The sequence below is a fragment of the Mesoplodon mirus genome (genome assembly GCF_964341445.2).
Source record: "Mesoplodon mirus genome assembly, chromosome: 3".
NCBI classification, from domain to species: domain Eukaryota; kingdom Metazoa; phylum Chordata; class Mammalia; order Artiodactyla; family Ziphiidae; genus Mesoplodon; species Mesoplodon mirus.
The window spans coordinates 122042-146005 of record NC_138978.1 but is presented as its reverse complement, the minus strand read 5'-3'; the positions used below and the strand labels follow the sequence as shown (position 1 = coordinate 146005).

The window sequence follows — 23964 nt, the reverse complement described above, 5'->3', positions numbered from 1 at the left end:
AGGGCCCGGCTGGGTCCGCGGAGAGCAGAGGCGCGTGGGCCGAGGCTCGCCGGCCCCTCGGGGGAGCCTCCCGGTTCCCCTCGCGAGTTTTCCTTTCAGATTTCCCGCGGCCCCCGCTCGCCCTGAAGGTGAGCCTCGCGCCTCCGCCCTCCCGGAGAGGTCCCCTCCCGGCGCACCGCTCGGAACGGGGGAGCGGGCGCGGCGACTTTCCCGCCTCGGCCCGGCGTGGCCAGAGGCGGGCGCGGGCGGGGTGCCCCGGCTCGCCTTTGTCGCCCGCGGGGTCGGTGGGCCGGGAGCGGACGCGTGACTGACAGCCGGCGGGGGCTGCGGCCGGGGGCGGGCTGCCCGGCGCCGGCGGCTCATTGGCTGGCGCGAGTGTGGGAAAGAACGCGGAGCCGGATTCACACGCCCCGCGGCGGCGCTTCCTTAAATAGCCAGGCGGTTGGCTGCGCGCGCTCGGTCCCGGAGCCTGGAACCCGCGGGAGAAGGGCTCGGGAAGCCGCGCGTCCGGCCCGCCCTCGGCCCCGCGCGGCGCGGGGGCGCACCATGCCTGCCGACACCCCGGGGAAGCTGAGGGCCTCGCCGCCGGCGGGAGCGCCGGCCGGTGCCCGCCGGACCCCGGACCAGCCCCGGAGTGCGGCCGAGCACCGGAAGGTGGGGACCCGGCCGGACGCGGTTGGCAGGAGCGGGGGGGAGAGGGGAGCTGACGCCCGCGGGACTCAGCCGCTGCCGGCCCCGCAGTCCTCCAAGCCCGTCATGGAGAAGCGGCGCCGAGCGCGCATCAACGAGAGCCTCGCTCAGCTCCAGAGCCTCCTCCTGGACGCCCTCAGGAAAGAGGTGAGTCGGGGGCGGGAGGGCGAGATCGGGGAGCCTGGAATCCCGGCGCTCCTGGGCTGCCAGCCGCCCACACCGGCCCCGCCCCCAGAGCTCCCGCCGCTCGAAGCTGGAGAAGGCGGACATCCTGGAGCTGACCGTGAAGCACCTGCAGAGCCTGCGGCGCGTGCAGGTGACAGGTGAGCGCGGGCGGCGGCGGCGAGGGCTCTGGGGCCGGAGCCGCCGCCACCGCAGGCCCCGACCGCCTGTCCCCTGCCGCCCCCGCAGCCGCCCTCCGCGCCGACCCGGCAGTCCTGGGCAAGTACCGCGCCGGCTTCCACGAGTGTCTGGCCGAGGTGAATCGCTTCCTGGCCGGCTGCGAGGGCGTCCCGGCCGACGTGCGGTCCCGCCTGCTCGGCCATCTGGCGACCTGCCTGGCCCGGCTGGGGCCCTCGCGCCGCCCGCTTCCACCGGCCCCCGCCGCCGAAGTTCTGGCGCCCGCGGTGTACGCGGGCCGCCCGCCGCCGCCGGCCTTCGACGGCCCCTTCCCCTTGCCGCGCTCCGGGGCGGTCTTGGCGCCGCCCTTCCTGCCGGGCCGGACGGGGGCGCCCCTCGCCGCCCCCGGGGCCGCGGCTCAGGGCCGGGGCGCACCCTGGAGGCCGTGGCTGCGGTGAGGTCGCGGCCCCAGAGCCCGCTGAGACTGTGTCAGAAAATATTTATTTCCAGAGACCGCGTCGGGAGCTTTGTTTTGTCGTCTTCGTGAAGGGTCCAGTCCGGCAGAGGCCCGGCAGCGGGGTCGGCTGATGTCTTCGCGCGAGCAGGCAGAGCGGGCCGCGGGGGTTCTGCTCCCACCTGGGCCCGCAAGTGCCCGGCGCGGAGGTTCGGCCGGCCTTGCGTTTGCCTGTGTCTAACTGCGCTGGAGCCGCGACCCGCCTTGAAGAGGGTGGGGGAGGGTGTGTGTGAGAGGTCCCTCGGGAAGCTCAGGCAGGACAGTGACAGTCATCACTTTTTCCAGGATGTCTCCCAGTGCCGGGAAGCGGTCCTGCAGCTTCACTGGGCATGTTCTTTCCCACTCTCACTCTCGAGGACCCTGGAAGGTGGAGACATGTATTTACACACTGTTGTCCTGGTGCTGAGCTGTGGTGAGGCCTGACTGTCCCTGAAGCTTCGGTTCTGGCCTGTTCCACCTCCTGCCTTCTTGTGGCTGACCGCAAAACTGCTTGTGCCCACCCATGCGTCAAGCCTGCCCCAGGCCACTGTCTGCCCAGGAGAGGGGTGCCAGCAGGAGAGGGCATCTGAGTCCCAGCGGCAGGGAACGGGGGCCAGCCCGACAAAGGGCACTTAGTGCTGGGGCTCTTCTCCTGCCAGAGTCCAGCCCTGCTGTGTGCCCCATCCTGCCCTGAGAGGGGAGGTGCCCCTACAGTACGAAGGAACTGGCGTTGGTCCGGCCTACGCATCCGTCCTGAGCACCGGCTGTGTGTTCACCCTACAATACAGCGATCCTAGGCGGCGTTGGGCATGGCCCCCCACCCCCCCACCCCAGGAGTCGCTGTCCTGTGGTCCCAGGCCTCCCCAGGCTGCTGCTGGGGGCTGTGCTCCAGGTGCGGTGAGGGGGTGGTCCAAGGCACGCAGCTGGGAGTGCAGTGTCTCATCCTGAGCCCTCCTGAGGCTAGATCTGTTTCCCACCCACAGCCAAGTTCACCTGATGGTTGCCGGCCGCCTGCCTGGCCAGGGACCATCACGGAGGAGGAGGGTGAATCACTGCCGGGGCTGGCCTGCCCTCCTCCAGTGGCCCCGTCAGCTCCCGTGTCCGTGTCGTGCGCAGGGTTCACCTGCCCTCCTGGACTCAGCCGTGCACACCCGGCAGGGCCTGCCACGTCCCACCAAGCCAGTTCCTCCCCGACCTCTAGCTGCCTGGCCCATCTCCCTGAGTGTCCAGGGCCCAGGCCAGTGGTCCTGGCCGGTTGCAGCCATGCAGGCCAGGTGCCGCACCCTCTGCACACAGGCCCTGGGGAGGCTGGGAGAGCCGGGTCACCAGCAGGACTGTGGGGGAGTTGCTGCTGACCAGCCTGGGAGGCCCTCCCAGCAGGAGAATTGTAGAGGGTCCATTTCAGAAGCCAGAAGTTCAGCTTGGCTCGGGGAGGGGAACTGCTCAGGGAGGGCCTCAGTGCAGGAGGAGAGGGCCGGGGGCTTTGGGATATGAAGCTGGGTGGGTGGGTCCGTGGGTAGGGGGAGCACCCCACCTGGTGGCCAGAAAGGGAAGGGCTGCCCGGGAAGGTCACCTGGAACTTGGGTCATCACACTCTCCCTTCTCCAGGGAGAGGGTGGTGACACAGCACCAGACCAGAGCCCCCCACCCCCCACTCCGTCCCTGGGCCTTGCCCCCTCCCTTACTTCCTTACTTCCTGTTCCTGGTCATCTGTTCTCAAGACGCTATTGCCAAAGGGATCTTTACACCAAGCACCCTGTTAGCCCTCCAGGGACCTCTCAGGCTCAGAGGGAACCACACTGTTCCTCAGACAGGCAAGCTCCTCCCGTCTCTATCCCTTTGTACTCACCCCCCCGCCGCCCCATTCTCTCCCCACTTTCCCACCTGAGGCGGTCACCCCAGGCTCCGAGGGCTCTGGAGGCCAGGGCCGTGTCTGTGTCACTCACTCCTGTCCCCAGCACCTGCTTGGAACAGGAAGACGCTCAGGTCGGGCTCAGGCCATACACACCTCGTTAATTAGCTTGGATGAAGGTGGAGCCAGGAGGTTTGCCGAGGGTGTCGCTCTTGGTTAGATTAGGGGGGTGTGAGGGAGCACAGCGGGGGCTGAGGCTGGGCCCCTCCCCAGGCCGCCCCTCCGCAGTATCCTCGTCTGTGGGAGGAGGCCACAGCCCTCTCCCCACTCAGCCTGGACACCTGCGCCATCCGCGGGGAGCTGGGTAGGGGTCTCCCCCTCACACCGGGGGCTCTTCCTACTGCCCCCTCCCCCCTCCCCCGCCCCCTCCCGTGCCTCAGAGGGGCTCTGGGTAGTCCCTCTGTCCCCCTCCACCCCTTTGGCTTGGCCTTTGTCTTGCAGGCCTTTCCTGCAGAATAATGGAGGAAGCATCCTCTCCGGTGGCTGTGTTGGGGGGTGGGTGGGAGGAATCAGAACTTCCTCCTCCTGGGGGGAGGGTGTGGCCAGAAGGCCTGCTGATCATTTCTCCTCCACTGGCGGATGGAGTCTCATTCATCTGTGGCTTCCTTCCAGCCCAGTTCTTGGCAGGGACCAAGGGTCAATAAATGTTTGCTGAATTCATGTGCAAGATCAGGTGATCTGCCTGGCTCTGTGGGTGTCTCATCCCTGTGGAGCCCTGTGACGCTGGGCCCCTCTGTCTTGCCTGTGGTGTCAGGGCTTGGGGACTAGACAATGACAGCAAGTCATAGGTGTTTGAAATCTGGAGAAACAATTAGTCCTCATGGTGACAGAAGTCGGCCTGGCCAGGCCCATGAAACTCCAGTCACTTGGGAATTTGGGGTGGGGCAGGGCCTGGGGCTGCTTGGAGCCCTTGTGAGAGGCCTTAGCTCCCCCACAAGAACTCCTGTGGTTGCCCTAGTATCTCTAGGCCCCAGCAGCCTCTTCCTCTCCGCTGGTACGCAGTGGCATGCCCTGGCTCCAGGACCTGCTCCCTTTTCCCAAGGAAGAAGCTGAGCCCAGAGGGTTCTGCAGCTGTGCCTGGCTAGTCTCTGCTCCATGGAGCCCTGGGGGCCATACCCATCCTAGGATGCACCCTTGGGCAAGGAAGAGGCCGTGGGGTTGATGGCCTCCCAGGAGGCCCCCAGGAGCCCCCAGCTGGTATTCAGCCTTGTAAATGTACTGAGGCTGACCTGTGTGACCAGTAAGGTCCTGTAGATGATGAGGTTGCAGGGGCATCCTGGCCCACCTCTTTGTCTCTCACATTCTCCACTCTGAGGGAGGCCAGCTGTTCTGTGCTATGGAGAGGCCAACAGAGTGTGGTGTTTAGAAGCAGATCCTCCAGCCCTGTCGAGCCTTCAGATGAGACCCCAGCCACTGCCGGCATCTCAAGGGCAACCTTGAGAGATGAGAGCCAGAACCACTCAGCTGAGCAGCTCCTTGACTCCTATCCCTCAGAAACTGTGCGAGATAATAAACGTCTGTTGTTTTAAACTGCTGAATTGTAGGTTAATTTGTCATGCAGCTATAAATAACAATAATGTTTTATGTAAAATTAAAATAAATATAAATAACAATAGCAATAAACAACTAATGTACCCAGGGCCACCCACCACGTGCCCACTTGATGGGGTTGTGGAAGAGGTCAGGCGGGGCGGGACCCAGAAACAGCCACTGAAGCTGTAGTGAGGAGCAGAGTGGGTTGGCCTGATGTCTGCCTGGAAGTTGCTTCCCCGTGAGCTCCAGCTAGGGGTGCAGGGACAGCCAAGGCCCATCCCTGTGGCTTCTGGGCAGGGCAGGGGCCCATTTCTGTTCTGGTAACCGACAGGGCATGGCGTTGGGGATTCATGGGCCCCAGACTTCAAACAAGGACAGGTGTGGGAGATGCTCCGTGCTGAGACCCACAGAACCCAACCTGCCCCAGGGCCACGCTGACCTGCCCTCAATGGGCATGTCAGCCCTTTTTGCAGCCTGGTATCAATGGTGACCAAGAAGCAACTGGCTGCTGCTGCTTCAAAGGTGTCTCTTCCTGGTGGACTGCCTGACCCTGACACCCATCTGGTGGCTTTGGGCTCCCACTTCAGAGAAGGAATCCCCATGTCTGTGTGGGGAGGTGGGGGCCCACTTCCTGCCTTCCCATCCTTACCCACGAGTGGGCCAGAGGCTGGTGGGGAGGAGGGCTTCCCCAGCTGCGCCCTTCCCCTCACCCATGGTCCCCCAGCACCCCTTGTCTTGTCTAGCACAGTGGGGTAGGGGTCAGCAGCTCTGGGTGTGGGGAGGCAACTCTGTCCTCTCCTGGCCCCTACGCCCACCCCCCAACATGTGAGCTGACCACGGCCTGGGCCATACACGCACATGCAGGGGCCGGGGGCTGGCCGGGTTCCAGCCGGAGCACCCCCAACTCCTGGCCCTTCCTTTTCATGGCCTCTCAAGGCCCCAGGCCTGTGGGGCCCTGGGCTTGGGCTTTCGCTGCCAGCCTAAGGTTACAAAAGTGTTAGGCAAGACATGGCCAAGCTTCTGCCTCTACTTGGATCAGGAGGCTGGCTCTGGATGAAATGCCAGGAGGGACAGGGCATCATCTGGCTGTGTGTACATGGGACTTTCTTCTCCCTGTGTCCCTAGGAGTTTGCTTTGTTGAATTAAGAGGTGAAGGTAACATCCCAGGACTGAGCTGACCGGTCTGCCCACTTGGAGTCTGCAATCTTTGGTCGGACGTTTCCAGAGCAGAGACCAGGTCCAATGGACTAAATGTTTGTGTCCACAACCCTTACCGCCTCCCCGCCTTCCCTGCTAATTCATATGTTGAAACTTGCCCCCCAAGGTGGTGGCCTAAAGAGGGGCCTCTGGGAGGGGATGGGGTCATGGAATGGGATTAGTGCCCTTACAGAGGGACGAGACGGGAGATCTTTCGCCCACTCTGTCGGCCATGTGAGGACACAGCCGGAAGGCAGGCTTCGCGCCTAAAAGAGGTCCTCACGGGAACCCACCCGTGCTGGTACCAGCCTCTGGGTCCATGATGAATACATTGCTTTCTTTCTTTTTTTAAAATAAATTTATTTATTTATTTGTTTTTATTTTGGGCTGCATCGGGTCTTTGTTGCTGCGTGTGTGGGCTTTCTCTAGTTGCCGCGAGCGGGGGCTACTCTTCATTGCGGTGCGCGGGCTTCTCATTGTTGTGTCTTCTCTCGTTGCAGAGCACGGGCTCTAGGCATGTATGTGTGCTTCAGTAGCTGTAGCTCGCGGGCTCTAGAGCGCAGGCTCAGTAGTTGTGGCGCACATGCTTAGTTGCTCCGCGGCATGTGGGAGCTTCCCGGACCAGGGCTCAAACCCTTGTCCTCTGCACTGACAGGTGGATTCTCAACCACTGCACTACCAGGGAAGCCTGATGAATACATTCCTACTATTGATTTGTCCTGTTGCAGCAGCCAGGCTGACCAGGACGCCTGGGCTTGATGTTACCAAGCAGACTGGAGGCTGGAGGTAGCGGCTGACTTTCCAGAAATCGCTGGGACAAACGCCTGCCCCCTGGTGAGGACAGAAACTAAAGTTTCGGGTGTCTGGGCTGATGCTCCTTGCTCACGGGGTCCCTCCCTGCCGCACGGATTTGACTTGTGTGGTAAAGGCAGCTTCTTCCTGGGTGGGGAAGAGTCCCAGCCTGAGCCCAGAATCCTGGGGAAGGTCTGGGCCACCCCAGCGTGGAGCTCGGGAGTGTGTGTGGAGTAAATGGAATGATGCCTGTAATGTGTCAACGAAAATTCAATTAACTATCAAGATAAGAAGAAAAAAAGGGAATTTTATTGGAGCCAAACTGAGGACTGTAACCTGGGAAGCAGATTCTCAGAAAACTCTGAGAACTGTTGCACCTGTTAGAAGTAGAACGCATAGTCGTACACTGGTTTTGTTTTTGGTTTTTTTGGTTTTTTTGGCCATGCTGCACAGCTTGTGGGATCTCAATTCCCTGATCAGGGATTGAACCCAGGCCATGGCAGTGAAAGCTCGGAATCCTAACCACTAGGTCACCAAGGAACTCCCCTCATATACATTTTTTAGACAAAGGCTCTCACATCAAAATGACCTACTGATATTTTACATAAAGGTCACTAAGGATACATAGTCCAGGTACACACCCACAAAGGAGCAGCAAGTCACCATGACCCCCTCCAGAATTGGGAAAGAACTCTATTCTTTTTTTTTTTTTAGATGATTTTTTTAAGATTTATTTTTGGCTGCATTGGGTCTTCATTGCTGCACGCGGGCTTTCTCTAGTTGCGGTGAGAGGGGGCTACTCTTCGTTGTGGTGCGCAGGCTTCTCACTGCGGTGGCTTCTCTTGTTATGGAGCACGGGCTCTAGGCGCGCGGGCTTCAGTAGTTGTGGCACGTGGGCTCAGTAGTCGTGGCTTGCAGGCTGTAGAGCACAGGCCCAGTAGTTGTGGTGTACGGGCTCAGTTGCTCCACGGCATGTGGGATCTTCCCAGACCAGGGCTTGAATCCGTGTCGCCTGCATTGGCAGGTGGATTCTTAACCACTGAGCCACCAGGGAAGCCCAGGGACTCTATAAGAAGTTACATTGCTGGCATCAGAAGAAGAAAATTGATCTTTCCTGTGGAGCAGGCGCCCCACCTTGGAGGAGCTCCGGTTCGCGTGTGATGCAGATGCACACGGCGGGTCAGGGAGGGAGGAGGCGCAAACAAACACGCGGAGAGAATCTTATGTTTAATTTTCTCTTGTCCTGCCTTCAAATATAAGGTGTTTTTTTTTTTTTTTTTTTTTTTTTTTGCCCGTGCTTCAGGGCTGGCAGGATCTTAGTTCCCCGACCAGGGATCGAACCCGGGCCCCAGCAGTGAGAGTGCTGAGTCTAACCACTGGACCGCCAGGGAATTTCCAAAATATTAATTTTATTTCATCAAGTGTCCCAGCCCCAAAGGGTGCCTAGAGCTTGGTGGCTGTGCTGACAGGGCCCGCAGCTGTGACTGGTGCAGCTGTGACGCTGCTGCAGGTTTCTCAGCTACGTCACTGGAACAGTGATGTGGCCTCGAGGAAAGTTAGGAGGAGGGAAGGGGAAAGGGAGACAGTTACCACTTGTTCCTGGAGCACACCTGCCTCTGGGCTCTCAGTAACCAGCCCACCAGGATAGTCTCCACCTGGACAGGTAACTGAGGTGAACAAACGCACAGAGCCAGAGGTCCACCATCTCATGGTCAGGACACACAGTCAATAAACCGAGTCCGACACAGAGGCCTGTCAGAGCCAGCCAGGGCCCTCCCCACAGAGACTCAGGCCTCTTCAGTCTGCTCTGTGTTTGGAGTACCTGCAGGTCCACACCCTGCCCCCACATTCCACGCGGGGCGCCTGTGCAGGACAGCCTCAAGCTCCCCACCAGTGGTTCAAGGATGCGCCTGACACAGCCCGGGACTGAGCCCTACCTCTGCTGTCACTGTGACCTTGCGTGCTATCACTGTGTGTCACAAAATCTCAAATGTAAGACGGGATTAGTAATAGTACCTGCCTGTGGAGCTGGGTGGTTGAGAGGATTAAATAAAATAAATAATCTGCATTATGACAGCTTCCAGCCAAGACTGAGTAGCAGGGGCCAGATTTACCCTTCTGTCTAAAATAATTAAAAAACTGTTTAAAATATATGAAACTGCAGACCATGAAAAAGAGTGGTCCCTGGGCTTCCCTGGTGGCACAGTGGTTAAGAATCCACCTGCCCATGCGGGGGACACGGGTTTGAGCCCTGGTCCGGGAAGATCCCACATGCTGCGGAGCAACTAAGCCCCTGCGCCACAACTACTGAGTCTGCGCTCTAGAGCCCGCGAGCCACAACTACTGAAGCCCACGTGCCTAGAGCCCATGCTCCGCAACAAGAGAAGCCACCACAATGAGAAGGCTGCGCACCGCAACGAAGAGTAGCCCCTGCTCGCCGCAACTGGAGAAAGCCCACGTGCAGAAACAAAGACCAAACACAGCCAAAAATACATAAATTAAAAAAAAAAAAGCCCAGCTCTTTAAAAAAAAAGAATAAGTGGTCCCTGAGAAGTGGAAAAGAAATGAAGTGAGCCCTACATTGCCCCAGCTGACTGCTTGGAGACAGTTTCCAGGCCATGGTGCAGGGCAGGAAGCCAGGCAGACTCCCTGAGTTAGGGAGGTTAGGGGCTGACAGTCCGGGGGGCCAATGCAGCTGGAGTTCACAGGACAGGATGTCAGAAGGAAGAGAGGTGGTGCCAGAGACAGAACTCCAGAGAGCTGCAGGGGTTCCCCTCAGACCTGATTAGAACATCCTCGTGCGGAAACTCCTCCAGGCCGGGGAAAGGACCACCCAAAGAATTAGGTGGCAACCCCTGAGTTCACACAGGGCCAGACACAGTTCCAGTCTCCACTAGCCAGAAGTGAAACCCCATAGCTACAGGGCAGGTGGCAGAGTACCCAGCAGGGTCTTGTCCAACAGTGAGGAATGATCAGCATAGGTTAGGCACTGTTCTAGGCCTGCCCAACAAAGTTTACAAACAAGACCTGAAAGGATCAAACTGCTTCCAAATAACAGCCGCACCCAGAACAGAGCTCAGGAATGTTTATAGTAGTATAAAAATATCCAGCACCCAATACATTAAAATTCACAATGTCAGGCATCCAGTAAAAATTTACCAGGCATGCAGAGAAGCAGGAAAATCTGACCCACAATGAGAAAGTTCAATCAATTGAAAGCACCCTAGAAATGTCGCAGGTGATAGACAAGGGCATTAAAACAGTTGTTATAGCTGCACTTCACATGACTGAGAAGCTAGAAGAAAGACTGAATGTCTTGGAGACAATGAAGGTACAAAAACTCCAGCTGAACTTCTGGAAAATCATGATGTCTGATGTAAGAAATACATTGGGTGGGGGTAATGCAGACTAGAGATTAGACATTGAAGAGAAAACTATTAGTAAACTGCAAACGTAAAAACTATTGAAAATAGAGATTTAAAAAGTGGTGACTGGGGGAAGAAAAGAGCATTAGTGAGCTGTGGTCAATGTCAAGGGCCTGACATACATGTAACTGGCGTCTCAGAAGAGGGGAGAAGGTGAGAAACATTTGAAGAAATAATGACTGGAAGTTTTACAATCTTGACATAAATGATAAACCCACAGATGCAAGAAGCTCAAGGAAACTCAAGCACGAGAAGTTTGTTTGTTTATTTATTTATTTATTTATTTATATTTATTTGGTTGCCCCAGGTCTTACTTGCAGCAGGTGGGCTCCTTAGTTGCAGCTTGTGAGCTCCTTAGTTGCATCTCGCTGGCTCCTTAGTTGTGGCATGTGAACTCTTAGTTGTGGCATGCATGTGGGATCTAGTTCCCAGGGATCAAACCCAGGCACCCTGCATTGGGAGGGCAGAGTCTTAACCACTGCAACACCAGGGAAGTCCCAAGCACAAGAAGTTTGAAGAAAATTGCATCAAGGAACATCATAATCAAATTGCTAAAACACAGCAATAAAACAATGATTTCTGCTCTCACAACTTCTAGTCAGAGGTGTGGGCATAATGGAGATGAAGATTCACCAAACAAGCTCTATACATTGGTTACCTGTGTACCTGTCACCACTTTCAAAAATCTACAGACAGTTAATGTGGATGAGAACTATCTGCTGATTGTCCAGTAAAATTATAGAACTGCCAAAACAAAAACAGAACCAAAACAAACAAAAACCAAAAGGTGTGGGAAGTCCTAGCCAGGCCAACTAGGCAAGAAAATGAAATAAAATGCATCCATATTGGAAAAAAGAAGTAAAACTATCTATGTTCAAATGACGCGATCTTATATGTAGAAAATTCCATGGAATGCACTAAGAAAAACTGTTAGAACTAATGAATGAGTTAAGCAAGGTTGCAGGGTACAAGATCAATATTTTAAAATCAGTTATATTTCTATACGTTTTCAACAAACAATCTGAAAATGAAATCTATTCAATTTATAATAACATCAAAAAGACTAAAACATTTATGAATAAATTTAATAAAGGAAGTGCAAAACTTATACTTTGAAAACTATACAATGTTGTTGAAAGAAATTAAAGAAGACCTAAATAAATGGAAAGATATTCCACATTCATGGATTGGAAGATTTAACATTGTTAAGGTGACAGTACTTCCCAAATTGATCTATAGATTCAACACAATCTCTTCAAAGTTCCAGTTAACATGTTTGCAGAAATTGACAAGCTGCTCATAAAATTCATATGGAAATCCAAGGGACCCAGAATATCCAAAACAATCTTGAAAAAGAACAAAGTTGGAGGACTCAAACTTCCTGATTCCAAAAGTTACTACAAAGCTACAATAATCAAGACAGTGTGGTACCAGCATGAGGTTGAACATATTGATTTATGGAATAGAATTCAGAGTTCAGAAAGAAGCCTTCACTTTTAGTCACTTGGTTTTCAACATGGATGCCAAGACAATCCAGTAGAAGAAAGAACAGTCTCTTCAACAAATTGTGCTGGGACATCTGAATATCCATATGCAAAAGAATGAAGTTGAACCCCTTCCTCACACCATACAGAAAAATTAACTAAAAAGGGATGATATACATAAATGTAAGAGCTAAAACTATAAAACACTTAGAAGAAAATATGGGCGTAATTCTTCATGACCTTGGGTCAGAAAGGACCTGAAGTCAGGTCCAGAAGACAAAGCCTTCTTGGATATGTTTCCAAAAGCAAAAGTGACAAAAGATAAAAAAAAAAAAAAAAAAAGATAAATTGGACTTCATAAAAATTAAAAACTTTTGGCTTCAAAGGAGATTATCGAAAAAGTGAAAGACACATAGAATGGGAGAAAATATTTGCAAAACATATTGACAAGAGGTTTGTATTTAAGAAATATAAATAACTCTCTCAACTCAATAATAAGACAACCCAACTAAAAAATTGGAGAAAAATCTTAATAGACATTTCTCCAAAGATATATAAATGGCCAATAAACACACGAAAAGATGCCTGACATCATCAACCATCAGGGAAATTTAAATCAAACCACAATGAGATACCACTTCATATCCACTAGGGTAGCTATAATTAAAAAGACAGATGGTAACAAGTATTGGTGAGCTTGTGGAGAAATTGGAACACTTATACATTGTTCATAGGAATGCAAAATGGTGCAGCCACTTTAGAAAACTGTTCGGAAGTTCCTCAAAAGGTTAAATGTAGAATTACCATATGACCCAGAAATTCCACTCCTAGGTACATACTCAAGAGAAATGAAAATATGTCTACACAAAAGTGTATGCATAAATGTTCACAGCAGCATTATTCATAATAGCCAAGAAGTGGAAATAACCCAAATTCCATCAACTGATGAATGGATAAATTTTAAAATGTGCTAGGGAACTTCTGTGGCAGTCCAGTGGTTAAGACACCATGCTTTCACTGCAGGGGATGTGGGTTCAAACCCTGGTTGGAGAACTAAAATCCCACATGCTGCTCGGCATGGCCAAAAAGATAAATAAATAAATAAATAAATAATACGTACATACATACAATTTATTTACATATCTTACATATCTTATTATTTACATATCTTACATACATACACACACATAAAATGTGCTATATCCATACAATGGAATATTCTTTGGCAACAAAAAGGAATGAAGTACTGATACATGCTATGACATGGATGAACCTTGAAAAGATTATGCCAGGTGAAAGAAGCCAGACACAAAAGGCCACATATTGTGTGAGTCCATTTACATGAAGTGTCCACAATAGGCAAATTGGTACAAAGTAGATTAGTGGTTGCCCACGGCTGGGGTGGAGGTCCAGGGAAATGGGGAATGACTACATATGGGGGTACGGGATATCCTTGTGGGGCGATGAAAATGTTCTAAATTTGTTTATATTGATGGTTGCACAACTCTGACTATACTAAAACTATTTAATTTAAATGGGTGAATTGTATGGGGTGTAAATTATATATCAATAAAACTGTTAACCCCTTCCCTATAAAAACAGCAGTAAAGAGAAGGTTTTAAGAGCCTCTATGGAAAAAAAGACATGATATATACAGAGGAACAAGGATAAATGATGGCTGATTTCTTGTTGGAAACAATGCATGTGAGGAGACAGTGGAACTACATCTTTACTGAAAGTAAAAACTATCAACCTAGAATTCTAGAAACAGAACCACCCATACCTATATGGTCAGCTGACTTTCAACAAAGGTGCTAAGACACTTCAGTGGAGAAAGGAGAGTCTTTTCAACAAATGGTATAGGTACTGTTGGATATCCATACACAAATAAAATAATCTGGAACCGTATCTTTACACCATATACACAAATTAACTCAAAATGGATCATAGACCTAAATGCAAAACCTAAAACTAAAAAAAACTTCTTGGAGAAAATTTAGAAAATCTTTGTGATCTTTGGTTAGGCGAAGATTTCTTAGATACAACCAAAAGAACAATCCATGAGAGAAAAATGGATAAAAAATGGATAAATTGGAATTCATCAAAATTAAGAACTTCTGCTCTTCAAAAGACATTGTTCAGAAAATGAAAAGATGAGCCACAGACTAGAAGGAAATAATTTCTTATCACATAACTGATGAAGAACTTATGTAAAGAATATATAAAGAGCTCTTAAGACTCAACAATACGAAAACAAATAACCCAATGAAGAAAATGGGCAGAAGATCTGATCAGTCATTTCATGGAAGAAGATATATGGATGCATTTATTTATTTTAAAAATGTTTTTGCCACGCGGCTTGTGGGATCTCAGTTCCCCAACCAGCGATCAAACCCAGGCCCTCGGCAGTGAAAGCGCCAAGTCCTAACCACTAGACCACCAGGGAATTGCCTGGATGCATTTAAACACACGAAAAGATGCTCAACTTCAGTCATTAAGGAAATGCAAATTAAAACCACAATGAGGGACTTCCCTGGTGGCGCAGCGGTTAAGACTCCACACTCCCAATGCAGGGGGCCCGGGTTCGATCCCTGGTCAGGGAACTAGATCCCATATGCATGCTTCAAATAAGAGTTCACATGCCACAACTAGGGAGCTGGAGAGCCGCAACTAAGGAGCCCGCCTACCACAACTAAGACCTGGCACAACCAAATAAATAAATAAAATTAAAAAATAAAATAAAATACCCTCTTTAATAATCGTTTAAAAAAAAAAGCAAACAAACAAAAACAAAAAACAAGAAAACCCCACAATGAGATAGTACTAACCATCTACTAGAATGGTAAAGTTAAAAAGTCTGACCAGGGCTTCCCTGGTGGTGCAGTGGTTGAGGATCTGCCTGCCAATGCAGGGGACATGGGTTCGAGCCCTGGTCTGGGAAGATCCCACATGCTGCGGAGCAACTGGGCCCGTGAGCCACAACTACTGAGCCTGCGTATCTGGAGCTTGTGCTCTGCAATAAGTGAGGCCACAATATGTGAGAGGCCCGCACACCGCGATGAAGAGTGGCCCCTGCTTGCCACAACTAGAGAAAGCCCTTGCACAGAAACGAAGACCCAACACAGCCATAAATAAATAAATAAATCATATGGGCTTTTAAGAAGACCTCTGCTTTAAAAAAAAAAAAAGTCTGACCAGACCTAGTGCTGGTGTGGATATGGAGCAACTGGAACTCTCAGGAACTCCTGGTGGGGATGAAAAGATGGTAACCACGCCAGAAAACAGTTTACCCAAGAGAAATGCAAGCACATGTTCACACAAAGACTTAAACACAAATGTTTGTAGCATAGCCCCAAATGTCCATCAACAGGTGAATGGTAAATCTTGGCATGTCCAACAATGGGACACTACTTATTAATTATAAACATAACTATTGGCTACACAGTGGCATAGATGAATCTCAAAATAATTACGCTCAGTGACAGAAGCCAGTCACACTGCACTCTTTTGTACTACACCAATGAGTGCCTACGGTATGATCCCATTTACATGAAGTCTGGATGGTGCCACCCAACTGCGGTGACAGGAGGGAAAGAAGGCCCCCGTGGCTGCCTGGGCAGAGGGGGGCGTCAGAAAGGGCACAGGAACCCTTGGGGTGACGGGCGTTTCACTCTCAGGAGTGTGGTGACGGCTTCCCGGGTGACTACACCTGTCAAAACGCAGCTAACTTTACACTTTAAATATGTGGAGTTTATCATATTAAATTATACATCAATAAACTATTAAAAAAGGAAAAGTAAAAAGCCCCTAATCTGTGTAAAGCATTTAAGACTGCCAGGCGTGTAATAGCTGCTCGTTGAAAGTCGGCTTTTATTTTTGAGGGCTTATGTCTCAAGGTCAAGGGCTCAAAGCAGGCTAAGTGGCTTCGGGAAGGGGCCCTGGCGCCCCCAAACACACCGGCCTCTCAGAGCCAGGCGCCGACGGCTCTGCTCTGCCGACTTCCGGTGGAGCCCGCTCGCCCTCTGGTGGCTTCCGGCGGTAGCGCAGGCCCGTCCGTCTACACGCGCTCGCGGGCCTCCACAGAGGCTTAAGGCCCCCAGCGCGGAGCTGGGTCAGAAGCGCGCAGATGCCCGTGTGCTCCAGAGCCCTTCCCACGAGGAGGCCCATGATTGGGGGGCGAGGAGAGAGAGGGGACGCCTCGGGTAACTCCAGCCACAGCTGGTCTTCAGAAGGAACCAGGTCCACCGCGCCCTCCCCACAGCCTCCCCTCGGGTCCTGTACTGCCTTCTTCCAGGGCAGCCATGGCAACTGTAGAAAAGCCCCTGCCCCAAACCCTCCAAGCTTCCTCTGTCTGGGGAGTCCATGGGGGGCTCTGCTGCTGTGGCCCTGTAGACAGACACACACGTGTGCGCCACGGAGTCGTGATGGGGCGCTGGGCCAACTGGTGTCCATGTGGAAACAAAAAGGTGTGACAGGACCCCCATCACCCACCATCCACGAAAATCAGTACCATGCGGGTTGTAGTCCCAGTGAGAAAGGTAAAACGATGAAGCTCTAAAAACGTGGAAGGACATGGCGAAATCCTCATGACTTTTTGGGGCAGGCAAAGAGTTCTGTAAAAAGACAGAAGCAGGGCTTCCCTGGTGGCGCAGTGGTTAAGAATTCACTTGCCAACGCAGGGGACATGGGTTCGAGCCCCGGTCCGGGAAGATCCCACATGCCGCAGAGCAACTAAGCCCGTGCGCCACAACTACTGAGCCTGCGCTCTAGAGCCCATGCTCCGCAACAAGAGAAGCCACCGCAATGAGAAGGCTGCGCACCGCAACGAAGAGTAGCCCCCGCTCGCCACAACTAGAGGAAAGCCCGCGCACAGCAACAAAGACCCAACGCAGCCAAGAATAAATAAATAAATAAATAAATAATAAAAAAGAAACAGTGATAAGCATAAAGAAAATTGTTGATAATTTGGACTATGTTAAAATTTAAAACTTCTGTTCATCAAAAGGCACTGTTAAGAGATTGAAAAGTTGAGATGGGGGGGAGACATTCATCGTACAAATATTCAAAACAGAATCCTTACCCAGAATGGGTAACAAACTCCTACAGATCAATAAGAAAAAGGCATAGAAAAGAGGCAGAAGCACTGAAGAGACACACATCTTCACAAAGGAAGATGCCAGTGGGGACTTCCCTGGTCGTCCAGCGGTTAAGACTCTGCGCTCCCAATGCAGGGGTCCAGGGGTTCGATCCCTGGTCAGGGAACTAGATCCCACACGCTGCAACGAAGATCCTGACTGCCGCAACTAAAGACCCGGTGCAGCCAAATAAATAAATAAACATTAAAAAAGAAGATGACAATGGCCAGTAACTTCATTCTTAAGGAAAGTGCTGCACCAGGCGGTGACAGGCCGTAGGCAGTGTGGGTGCAGACACGCTGGAGCGAGGTCACAGCCACCCCGGAAGACTGTTGGGCAGTGTCCTCTAGAGCTGGACAAATACCTCTGACCCCACAACTCTCCAAGACTGCCCAAAGAAATGTTCCAGAATGTTCCTAGCGTCCCTCGGAGCAGCTGCAAACTGGAAATGACCCAAATCTTCATCCACAGGAAAGCGATGCACGGATCACACATGGACCACCCTCAGCGGTGAAGCTGACCAACACACCCTTAGCCACCGAGTCCAGAGCCTGATGAGGAGCAGGGAAGAGGACTGTGGGATGATTAGAAGACAGAGAGCATGGATACTGGTCTCTGCCCCGTTCCAGCACAGAGTGCCTGAAAACCTGGGAATTTCCTGCTGAGAGCACAGGAGCATCTTTTGTTCTAATGAGGCTCCTGTGGGGGCTGGTCACCAGAAAGACCAAGCCTGATGAGAAGCGTGGAATTTTCAGCCCCGCCCCCATCCTCTTGAGAAAGGAGAGGGGCTGAAAATGAGGTTAATAATCGATCATGGCTGTGTGAAGAAGCCTCCACAAAATCCCGAGCGCTGGAGATGGGTGGAGCTGCGTCCACGCCCCTTCCCACGAAGCCCTGCCCATCTCCCAGCCTGGACCCTCATCTGCATCCTTCATCCTACCCTTTTATAATGAACTGGTGAGCGTTAGTGAATGTCTCCCTGAGTTCTCTGAGCTCCTCTAGCAAATTAATTGAATCCAAGGGGCAGTGGGTCGTGGGAAGCTTCTGCCAAGTCGGACAGAAGTGGTGGGTGACCTGGGGACCTGCTCCTTGCCATTGGCGTCTGAAGTTGGGGGCAGTCTGTGGGACTGAGCCCCTAAGCATCTCCAAATATTATCAGAATTGAGTTAACCTGTCGGACATGCAGCTGGTGTCACCGAATTGCGTGGTATGGGACACCCCCCCCACACACACACACTTTTGGCGACCAGTAAAGGAGACTCACAGGAGAGACACAGGAGGGAAACCTGGGTTTTCCCAACACACAGAGGCAGCGAGGAGAGACCCCAGACCCGGCTTGCCCACCCGGGGCGGCCGAGAACCCCACCCGACCTCGCTCTTCCGGGGTGACTCGGCCTCCTCCACTTGAAGCCTCGGTTGTCGTGGTCCCCACCTGCCCAGTCTCAATCTCCTGGACCCTCCTCAGAGGCCACCCTCCTCTCCACTCTAGGCCCTTCTTAAGATGTGTTGCTGTCAGAAATGATCCTATTTACCTGTTAGTTTCAATGTTTGCTGTCCAACCCCCCTACTCCCTCCTCTGTCCCCAGCGGAAGGGGTTTGTGTCACAATGACCAGGCTGGGGATAGGCAACACCAGCCTCGAGGGCAGGATGGCTCCGAGCAGGGCCTTTGGGGCCCAACTCTGCCACTTACTAGCTGTGTGGCTATGGACAACTCACTCACCCTCTCTGTGCCTTACCAAGCTCAACTGTGAAAGAGGGTCCTCCTGGTGTCCCTCTCAGGATGGACACGTTTTGGAAAAGTGCTCAGGGTACTGGGCAGGGTGGTGCCTGGAAGGGGCTGCTCTCAGAGGCCATGTCTCCTGCCCGGCTCCTCCTGGTGACCTGCAGGCGGCAGCCCCTGACCCCTGTTCCTGGAGAGACAGACTGCGCTGCCACCCCCATCTTGGGCCCCACTTGCAGGAGCCTAGGTCGGGAGAGGTGCTGGCGGGAGTGACCAGCTCTCCCCTGACCGCTCCCAGCCCTCTTCAGAGGCCCACTCCCATGTGGGTGCCTCCACTGAGAGCCCTCAAGGACCCCACTTGTCTCCCAAGCCCCACCGGCAGCTTCACGATGGGGCCAGAGCAGCGAGGTGCAAACCGTGACCCAGGTTGGCGGTGGCCACGTCCAAATGACCTCTAGGAACATTCCAGGACCAGTCACTTCCTGGCTCATCACTCTGTGGCTCCCTCTGTCCCCCACAGGTGTCAGGGTAAAGCTCTGAGACCCAGAAGCACCTGGGCTAGTCTTGGGGGGTGCCAGCAGGCGAGGTGGCAGGAGGAGTGGGGAGTTTTCACAGTGGGCGGGGCAGCTATCCACTGTGAAAGGACAGCCTTCGGCCAGGACAGGCAGTGGAGCAGCCTTCAGCCTGGGAAAGGGAGGTCCTGTGGGCCTGACTGCGGATCAGCATTCTCTGACTGGCATCTGACCTGACCAGGAAGGCGTCCCTCACGTAGCTGGCAGCCCCTCAAATGCCATCTATTTGTGGCCCGTACCCTGCCACCTGGCAGGAGACATGTGACTGTGGGGCTGTGGTATTTTGAGCAATGGGGGTGGGGCCTGCGTGGTGAGCCCTGCACCATGCCGCTCTGGGACAGGCAGCTTGGATGCCCAGCTCCGCTGCCCCGGCTGGCTGTGGGGTCCCAGGTACAGTACTGTCAGCCCCTCATTCCCACCCTAAGGGGTCCCGAGGCAGACAGCCCCCACAGGGACCTCCCCTAGGACCAGAGGGGAGGGCAAGGTGCAGCGGGGTCAGGAAGCCACAGTGCCCTGGTCTCAGGCACCTCCATCTCAGGACTTGCCTGGTCAGAGTGACCTCCCACCACCCTGGGTCCACTGGCAGCTGACCAAGGGCCAAAGGACAGCCCCCTCTAGGGGGCTGAGAGGTTAGGGGTTGTCAGCCAGGTAGGGTTGCCTTAGTTCACTGAGACACGGGGAGGGGACCTTTGCCGGCTGGGCAGATCTGGTCAGGGGCACAGACACTGAGGATGGCCCCAGGGGGGCTGGTGGGAATCAGGAGGCTCATTTCTGTTCTGGGACCTCCTGCCTAGGCAAGGGCAGAGCCAGGCTCTCCCTGATGGCCCCGGAGTGGGCTCTGGCCAGCACTAGCTTGACCTTGGTAAGCTCAGAGGAAGCCCAGCCGTCTGTCCCAGCCAAGGCTGGTGGAAGGTCATCACCAAAGACTGGTCACCTGCTGGACACTGCGGCTCCTCCCCCCCATGGCCAGCTGCCACCTGAGGCATGTTGGGATAGTCCAGAGCTGACTATCGCCAGGTAAACTGAGCCCTGGTGGGTGGTCCTTGAAATGGGCTTTGCTATATAGAATTGGCCTCGGTACCAACACCACTGCAGGAAAGCTGGAGGCTGACCCAGCCGAACAGAAAATGCATAACGTTGCGGAGGAAAACTCCTCCTGGGGATGAAAACTCAAACATGAGGAACGCTGTTCTTCAGTGAACTTCACTAACTTAAATGCAGGACTGTAGCAATATGTCACTGTAACGTTAGCATCTGCGGTCCATTTGGGAGCACGGAAAGTGGGTTCCGGATGTTCTAGCTCCAGGAAGCCATCAGGTTTGAGATCAGCACAGCTCCCCTCTGGATCCTCTGTTTGTTCTGCTTTCTTTCAGGACAGAGATGGAGTGCTGGCCCCTGAGCCAGGGAGGCATGGGATGCCCCAGGGGGCAGGTGGGGTGGGAGCAGTGTGTGCCGGCCAGGGCCCCGCGCCTGGGCCCGTGAAGAGCCTGGTCTGTGGTTCACGTGCCTCTGCTGACCCAGAATGGAGAACTTCCAGTACAGCCTCCAGCTGAGTGACCAGGACTGGGCTGAGTTTTCAGCCACTGCCGAAGAGTGTGGCCTCCTGCAGGCCAGCCTGGCCTCTGGGGATGAGCTCTTGTCCAGTGACACTGACCAAAGGGACAGCAGCCCCCCAGGGCCCCCGCCCCTTCCTGAGGGGCAGCTGGCTCCCAGGGGGAGTGACCGGCCTGGCTCTGAGGAGGAGGACAAGGCAGCCACCTGGCAGCTGGTCAACAGGTCTTGGCGTGAGTCTGTGCTGGCCCCAGAGGCTGGTCAGCAGATGCCCAGCATGTCTGTGCAGCCAGAAGCTCGGCTGTCCCTCAGCCCTGGTGCTGCCCCTCTGGTCCAGGGCTCATCCCTCCTGGGGCCAGTGTCTTCCAGAGGCGAGAGGCAGAGGCTTCGGCAGGGGCCAGCCCCCCGGGGTCTTGCCCCTACTCTCACTGGTGAGCCCGCTGGGAGCCCCGATTCCCCCGGCCGCAGCGCTGCCCCCCCGAGGCCGTCTGGCAGCCCTGGAGCCCTGCTGCGCAGCCCCAGCCAAAAGAAGAGGCGGGCTGCAGGCACCAAGGCGGGTGGGCGCTTGGGTGACCCGGGCCCTGCTCCCACCCAGCTGGGCTCCCTACTGCTCACCGAGGCCGGGGCCGAGGACGGCCTTGGCCTGGCTGGGTCCAGGGGGAAGGGTCTCCGGGTGGGGACAACAGGGCAGACAGCAGGAGCTGGGCAGATCGAGCTGGGGCCAGAGTCTCCAGAAGCCCCTGAGCAGGTGGCCAGGCAAGGGCCAGGTGTGGATCTGTCTACATCTGTCCCTGACACTGAGCAGGGTACAGACCTAATCGGAATGACCCTCAGAACTGAGCCATGCACTACGTCCACGCTTGACCTGGAGGCTTCTCTAGATGTCACAATGGCTAAGTCAGACGTGGCTTTGTCCACACCCACCTCTGAGCCTCAACCCGATGAGCCCCCGTCTACACCTGCCTCCGAGCCTAGCCTGGATGTGGACCTGCTTATGCCAGGCCCCGGGGTCCAGCTGGAGGTGGATTCTTCTGCGCCTGTCTCAAAGGCTATTCCACGTACAGCTGTGCCTCACCTGGCTTCTGAGGCTGGGTCTGATGTGGGTGTGTCCACACCTGCTCCCATCCCCGAGGCTGGGCCTGACGTGGTGGAGCTGGAGGTTGCCCCAGTGGCCAAGCTGGGTTTGAGCCCTATTCGGTCTCCAGAGGGGGGCCGACAGAAGCCCAGAGGGGAGCCCTCAGCAGGTGCCCCTGGACGCCACACTGGGGAGCCCCTGCTAGGCCCTATCCAAGCCCCCAAGAAAAAGAAAGTGCGATTCTCCATGGCTGTGCCCAGCCCCGAGGAGCCAGGGTCAGGAGAGGCCTCAGGCCCTGCCTGCCCAGCCACAGCCCCCGGGACAGCAGCTGGGGGCCACAGGGCGTCTGGAGCCTGGGACGCTCTGGCAGTTGGGCCCCGGACCCCCCAGCCTCGGATCCTGAAGCACCTGCCTCCCCCTGCCCCCTCTGCCTCAGCGGGGCCTGGGCCCAGCTGCTGCTTCGCGGTGACCCTCCCAGAAACCTATGAGTTCTTCCTCTGTGACACCATCGAGGAGGAGGATGAAGATGTCGAGGAGGAAGCAGAGGCTAGCCAGGCTCTGGCCGAAGTCCAGTGGCCGGGCGTGTGCGAGTTCTTCTTCCAGGATGGCCAAACCCAGAGGTCGAGGCACCGGGAAGGCCACTCCCAGGCCCCACCCCTCCAGGCTGAGCCTGTGCCGGCCCCTCCACCAGGAGATCCCATACCCATCTCCATCCCCGAGGCCTATGAGCACCTCCTCGGGGAGGCCACGTCAGGGGGCACGCTGGGGCCGGCTGCCCGTCTCCAGATGCAGGCCACGGAGCACCTCAGGTCAGTCCCCTGGGAAGTGGGGACCAGCACGCCACCAGGGCCTAGCCCAGCCTCAGCAGAGCAGCTTACCCTGGCCATCAGGCAAGCAGGTGTGTGTTGCGGGGACCCCATGGCCTGTCCAGGACCTGGGTACACACTGTCTAGGGAGTTGGGCCAAGAGGGCCATTGGGGAGGGGCAAGCCAGGACCCTGGGTTGTGAGCTGGTGGGGGCCCTCAGGGATGATCTGGGCAGGAAGGACCAGCTCCTGGCCATCCCAGGACCCGGTACAGGTGGGGCAGCCCCAGTCGAGCAGGGCTTTGGCGCCACACTGACCGTCGCCCTGTGTTCAGACCCAGGTAACAGCAGTACCTGCCCCCAGCCTGTGGCAGGCAGGCGTTGGGGCAGCTCCAGCTCAGGCCACGCTGCCTGCCAGAGCAGGCTCGTATTCCCCCTCGAAGATATTTTACAAACCAGGAAACGGTGCCCCAGACGTTCTCGCCCAAGTCAGCCTGACTCAACTATGCCACATGCTACCCTGTGTCTTGGGACAAAGGTATCACGGGGAGGGTGTGACTCAGGACAGACATGGCTCAGGACAGACATGGCCAGGAGAGACGTGTCCCAGGGCAGGTGTGTCTGGGTGGGACAAGAGCAGGAGCTCAGGACGCACTTCTCTTTCCAGGGGAGCCCCGGGGCCCCCTCACCTCGTTCACCTTCAGCCAGAATGACATGTGCCTGGTGTTTGTAGCCTTCGCTACCTGGGCTGTGAGAACGTCAGACCTGCATGCCCCAGATGCCTGGAAAACAGGTTTGTGGGCCTGGGGGGCGGGGGGCTGGTGTCTAGAAGTCAAATGGAGGGGCAGTGGTGGTGTCCCAGCTGCTGGGCCAGCAGGGATGAGGGGCACGTGGGGAGGCGCAGGTGTCTCCCCTGACGGGTCTCCTGCGTTGCTGACCCACTCTCGCCCCGCTGGCCTCCTCCCATCCTTTGAGAACCCCGCCGTGTGGACGGAGGGTGGGGACCAGGCCGGAATGGAGCCGGCACTCAGGAGGTCTTGCGCTTCTCTTGCAGTTCTGCTGGCCAACATCGGCACCATCTCCGCTATCCGGTACATCCGCAGGCAGGTGGGGCGGGGGCGCCGCAGCCCCAGCTCCTAGGACCCAGGCTCCGCCCAGCAAGACGCAGGAGGAGGAAATGTCCATAGGTGCTCAGGATGAGGTGCTGCCCTCAGGCCTTGCCCTTTGACCCTTGCGTTCTG

The 23964-nt window shown here is 54.9% G+C and overlaps 2 protein-coding genes across 8 annotated transcripts; both read left to right on the top strand.

Annotated features, from left to right (window-relative positions):
- Nucleotides 1-469: 469 nt before the first annotated feature.
- Nucleotides 470-4964, top strand: HES4 (hes family bHLH transcription factor 4). Of its 6 annotated transcripts, XM_082615270.1 has the most exons (4): nucleotides 470-654; nucleotides 742-837; nucleotides 926-1013; nucleotides 1102-1601. In XM_082615270.1, exons 1-4 carry the CDS (start codon nucleotides 547-549, stop codon nucleotides 1485-1487), a joined length of 678 nt encoding a protein of 225 aa, XP_082471396.1. In that variant the 5' UTR covers nucleotides 470-546; the 3' UTR covers nucleotides 1488-1601. The 6 variants fall into 6 exon arrangements, 4 of the variants coding, with proteins under 4 accessions (XP_082471396.1, XP_082471394.1, XP_082471395.1 ...); XR_014293514.1 differs by adding an exon at nucleotides 1829-4964 and having other exon boundaries at nucleotides 470-1013; nucleotides 1102-1692; XR_014293515.1 differs by adding an exon at nucleotides 2506-4964 and having other exon boundaries at nucleotides 470-1013; nucleotides 1102-2414.
- A 1759-nt stretch (nucleotides 4965-6723) lies between these two features.
- On the top strand, nucleotides 6724-23863 carry PERM1 (PPARGC1 and ESRR induced regulator, muscle 1; the record flags this gene model as incomplete). Of its 2 annotated transcripts, XM_082612868.1 has the most annotated exons (4): nucleotides 6724-6998; nucleotides 20667-22817; nucleotides 23391-23516; nucleotides 23778-23863. In XM_082612868.1, the coding sequence occupies exons 2-4, from the start codon at nucleotides 20816-20818 to the stop codon at nucleotides 23861-23863; spliced, it is 2214 nt and encodes a 737-aa protein (XP_082468994.1). In that variant the 5' UTR covers nucleotides 6724-6998; nucleotides 20667-20815. The 2 variants fall into 2 exon arrangements, with proteins under 2 accessions (XP_082468994.1, XP_082468993.1); XM_082612867.1 differs by having other exon boundaries at nucleotides 23391-23863.
- Nucleotides 23864-23964: the final 101 nt, after the last annotated feature.

What these genes read in the sequence shown, in the direction of transcription:
- HES4 (XM_082615267.1), top strand. Translation starts at nt 547, where the DNA reads ATGCCTGCCGACACCCCGGGGAAGCTGAGGGCCTCGCCGCCGGCGGGA. An exon ending in GCGGCGCGTGCAGGTGACAG is followed by an intron (nt 1,014 to 1,101) that starts GTGAGCGCGGGC and finishes CCGCCCCCGCAG; the next exon opens with CCGCCCTCCGCGCCGACCCG.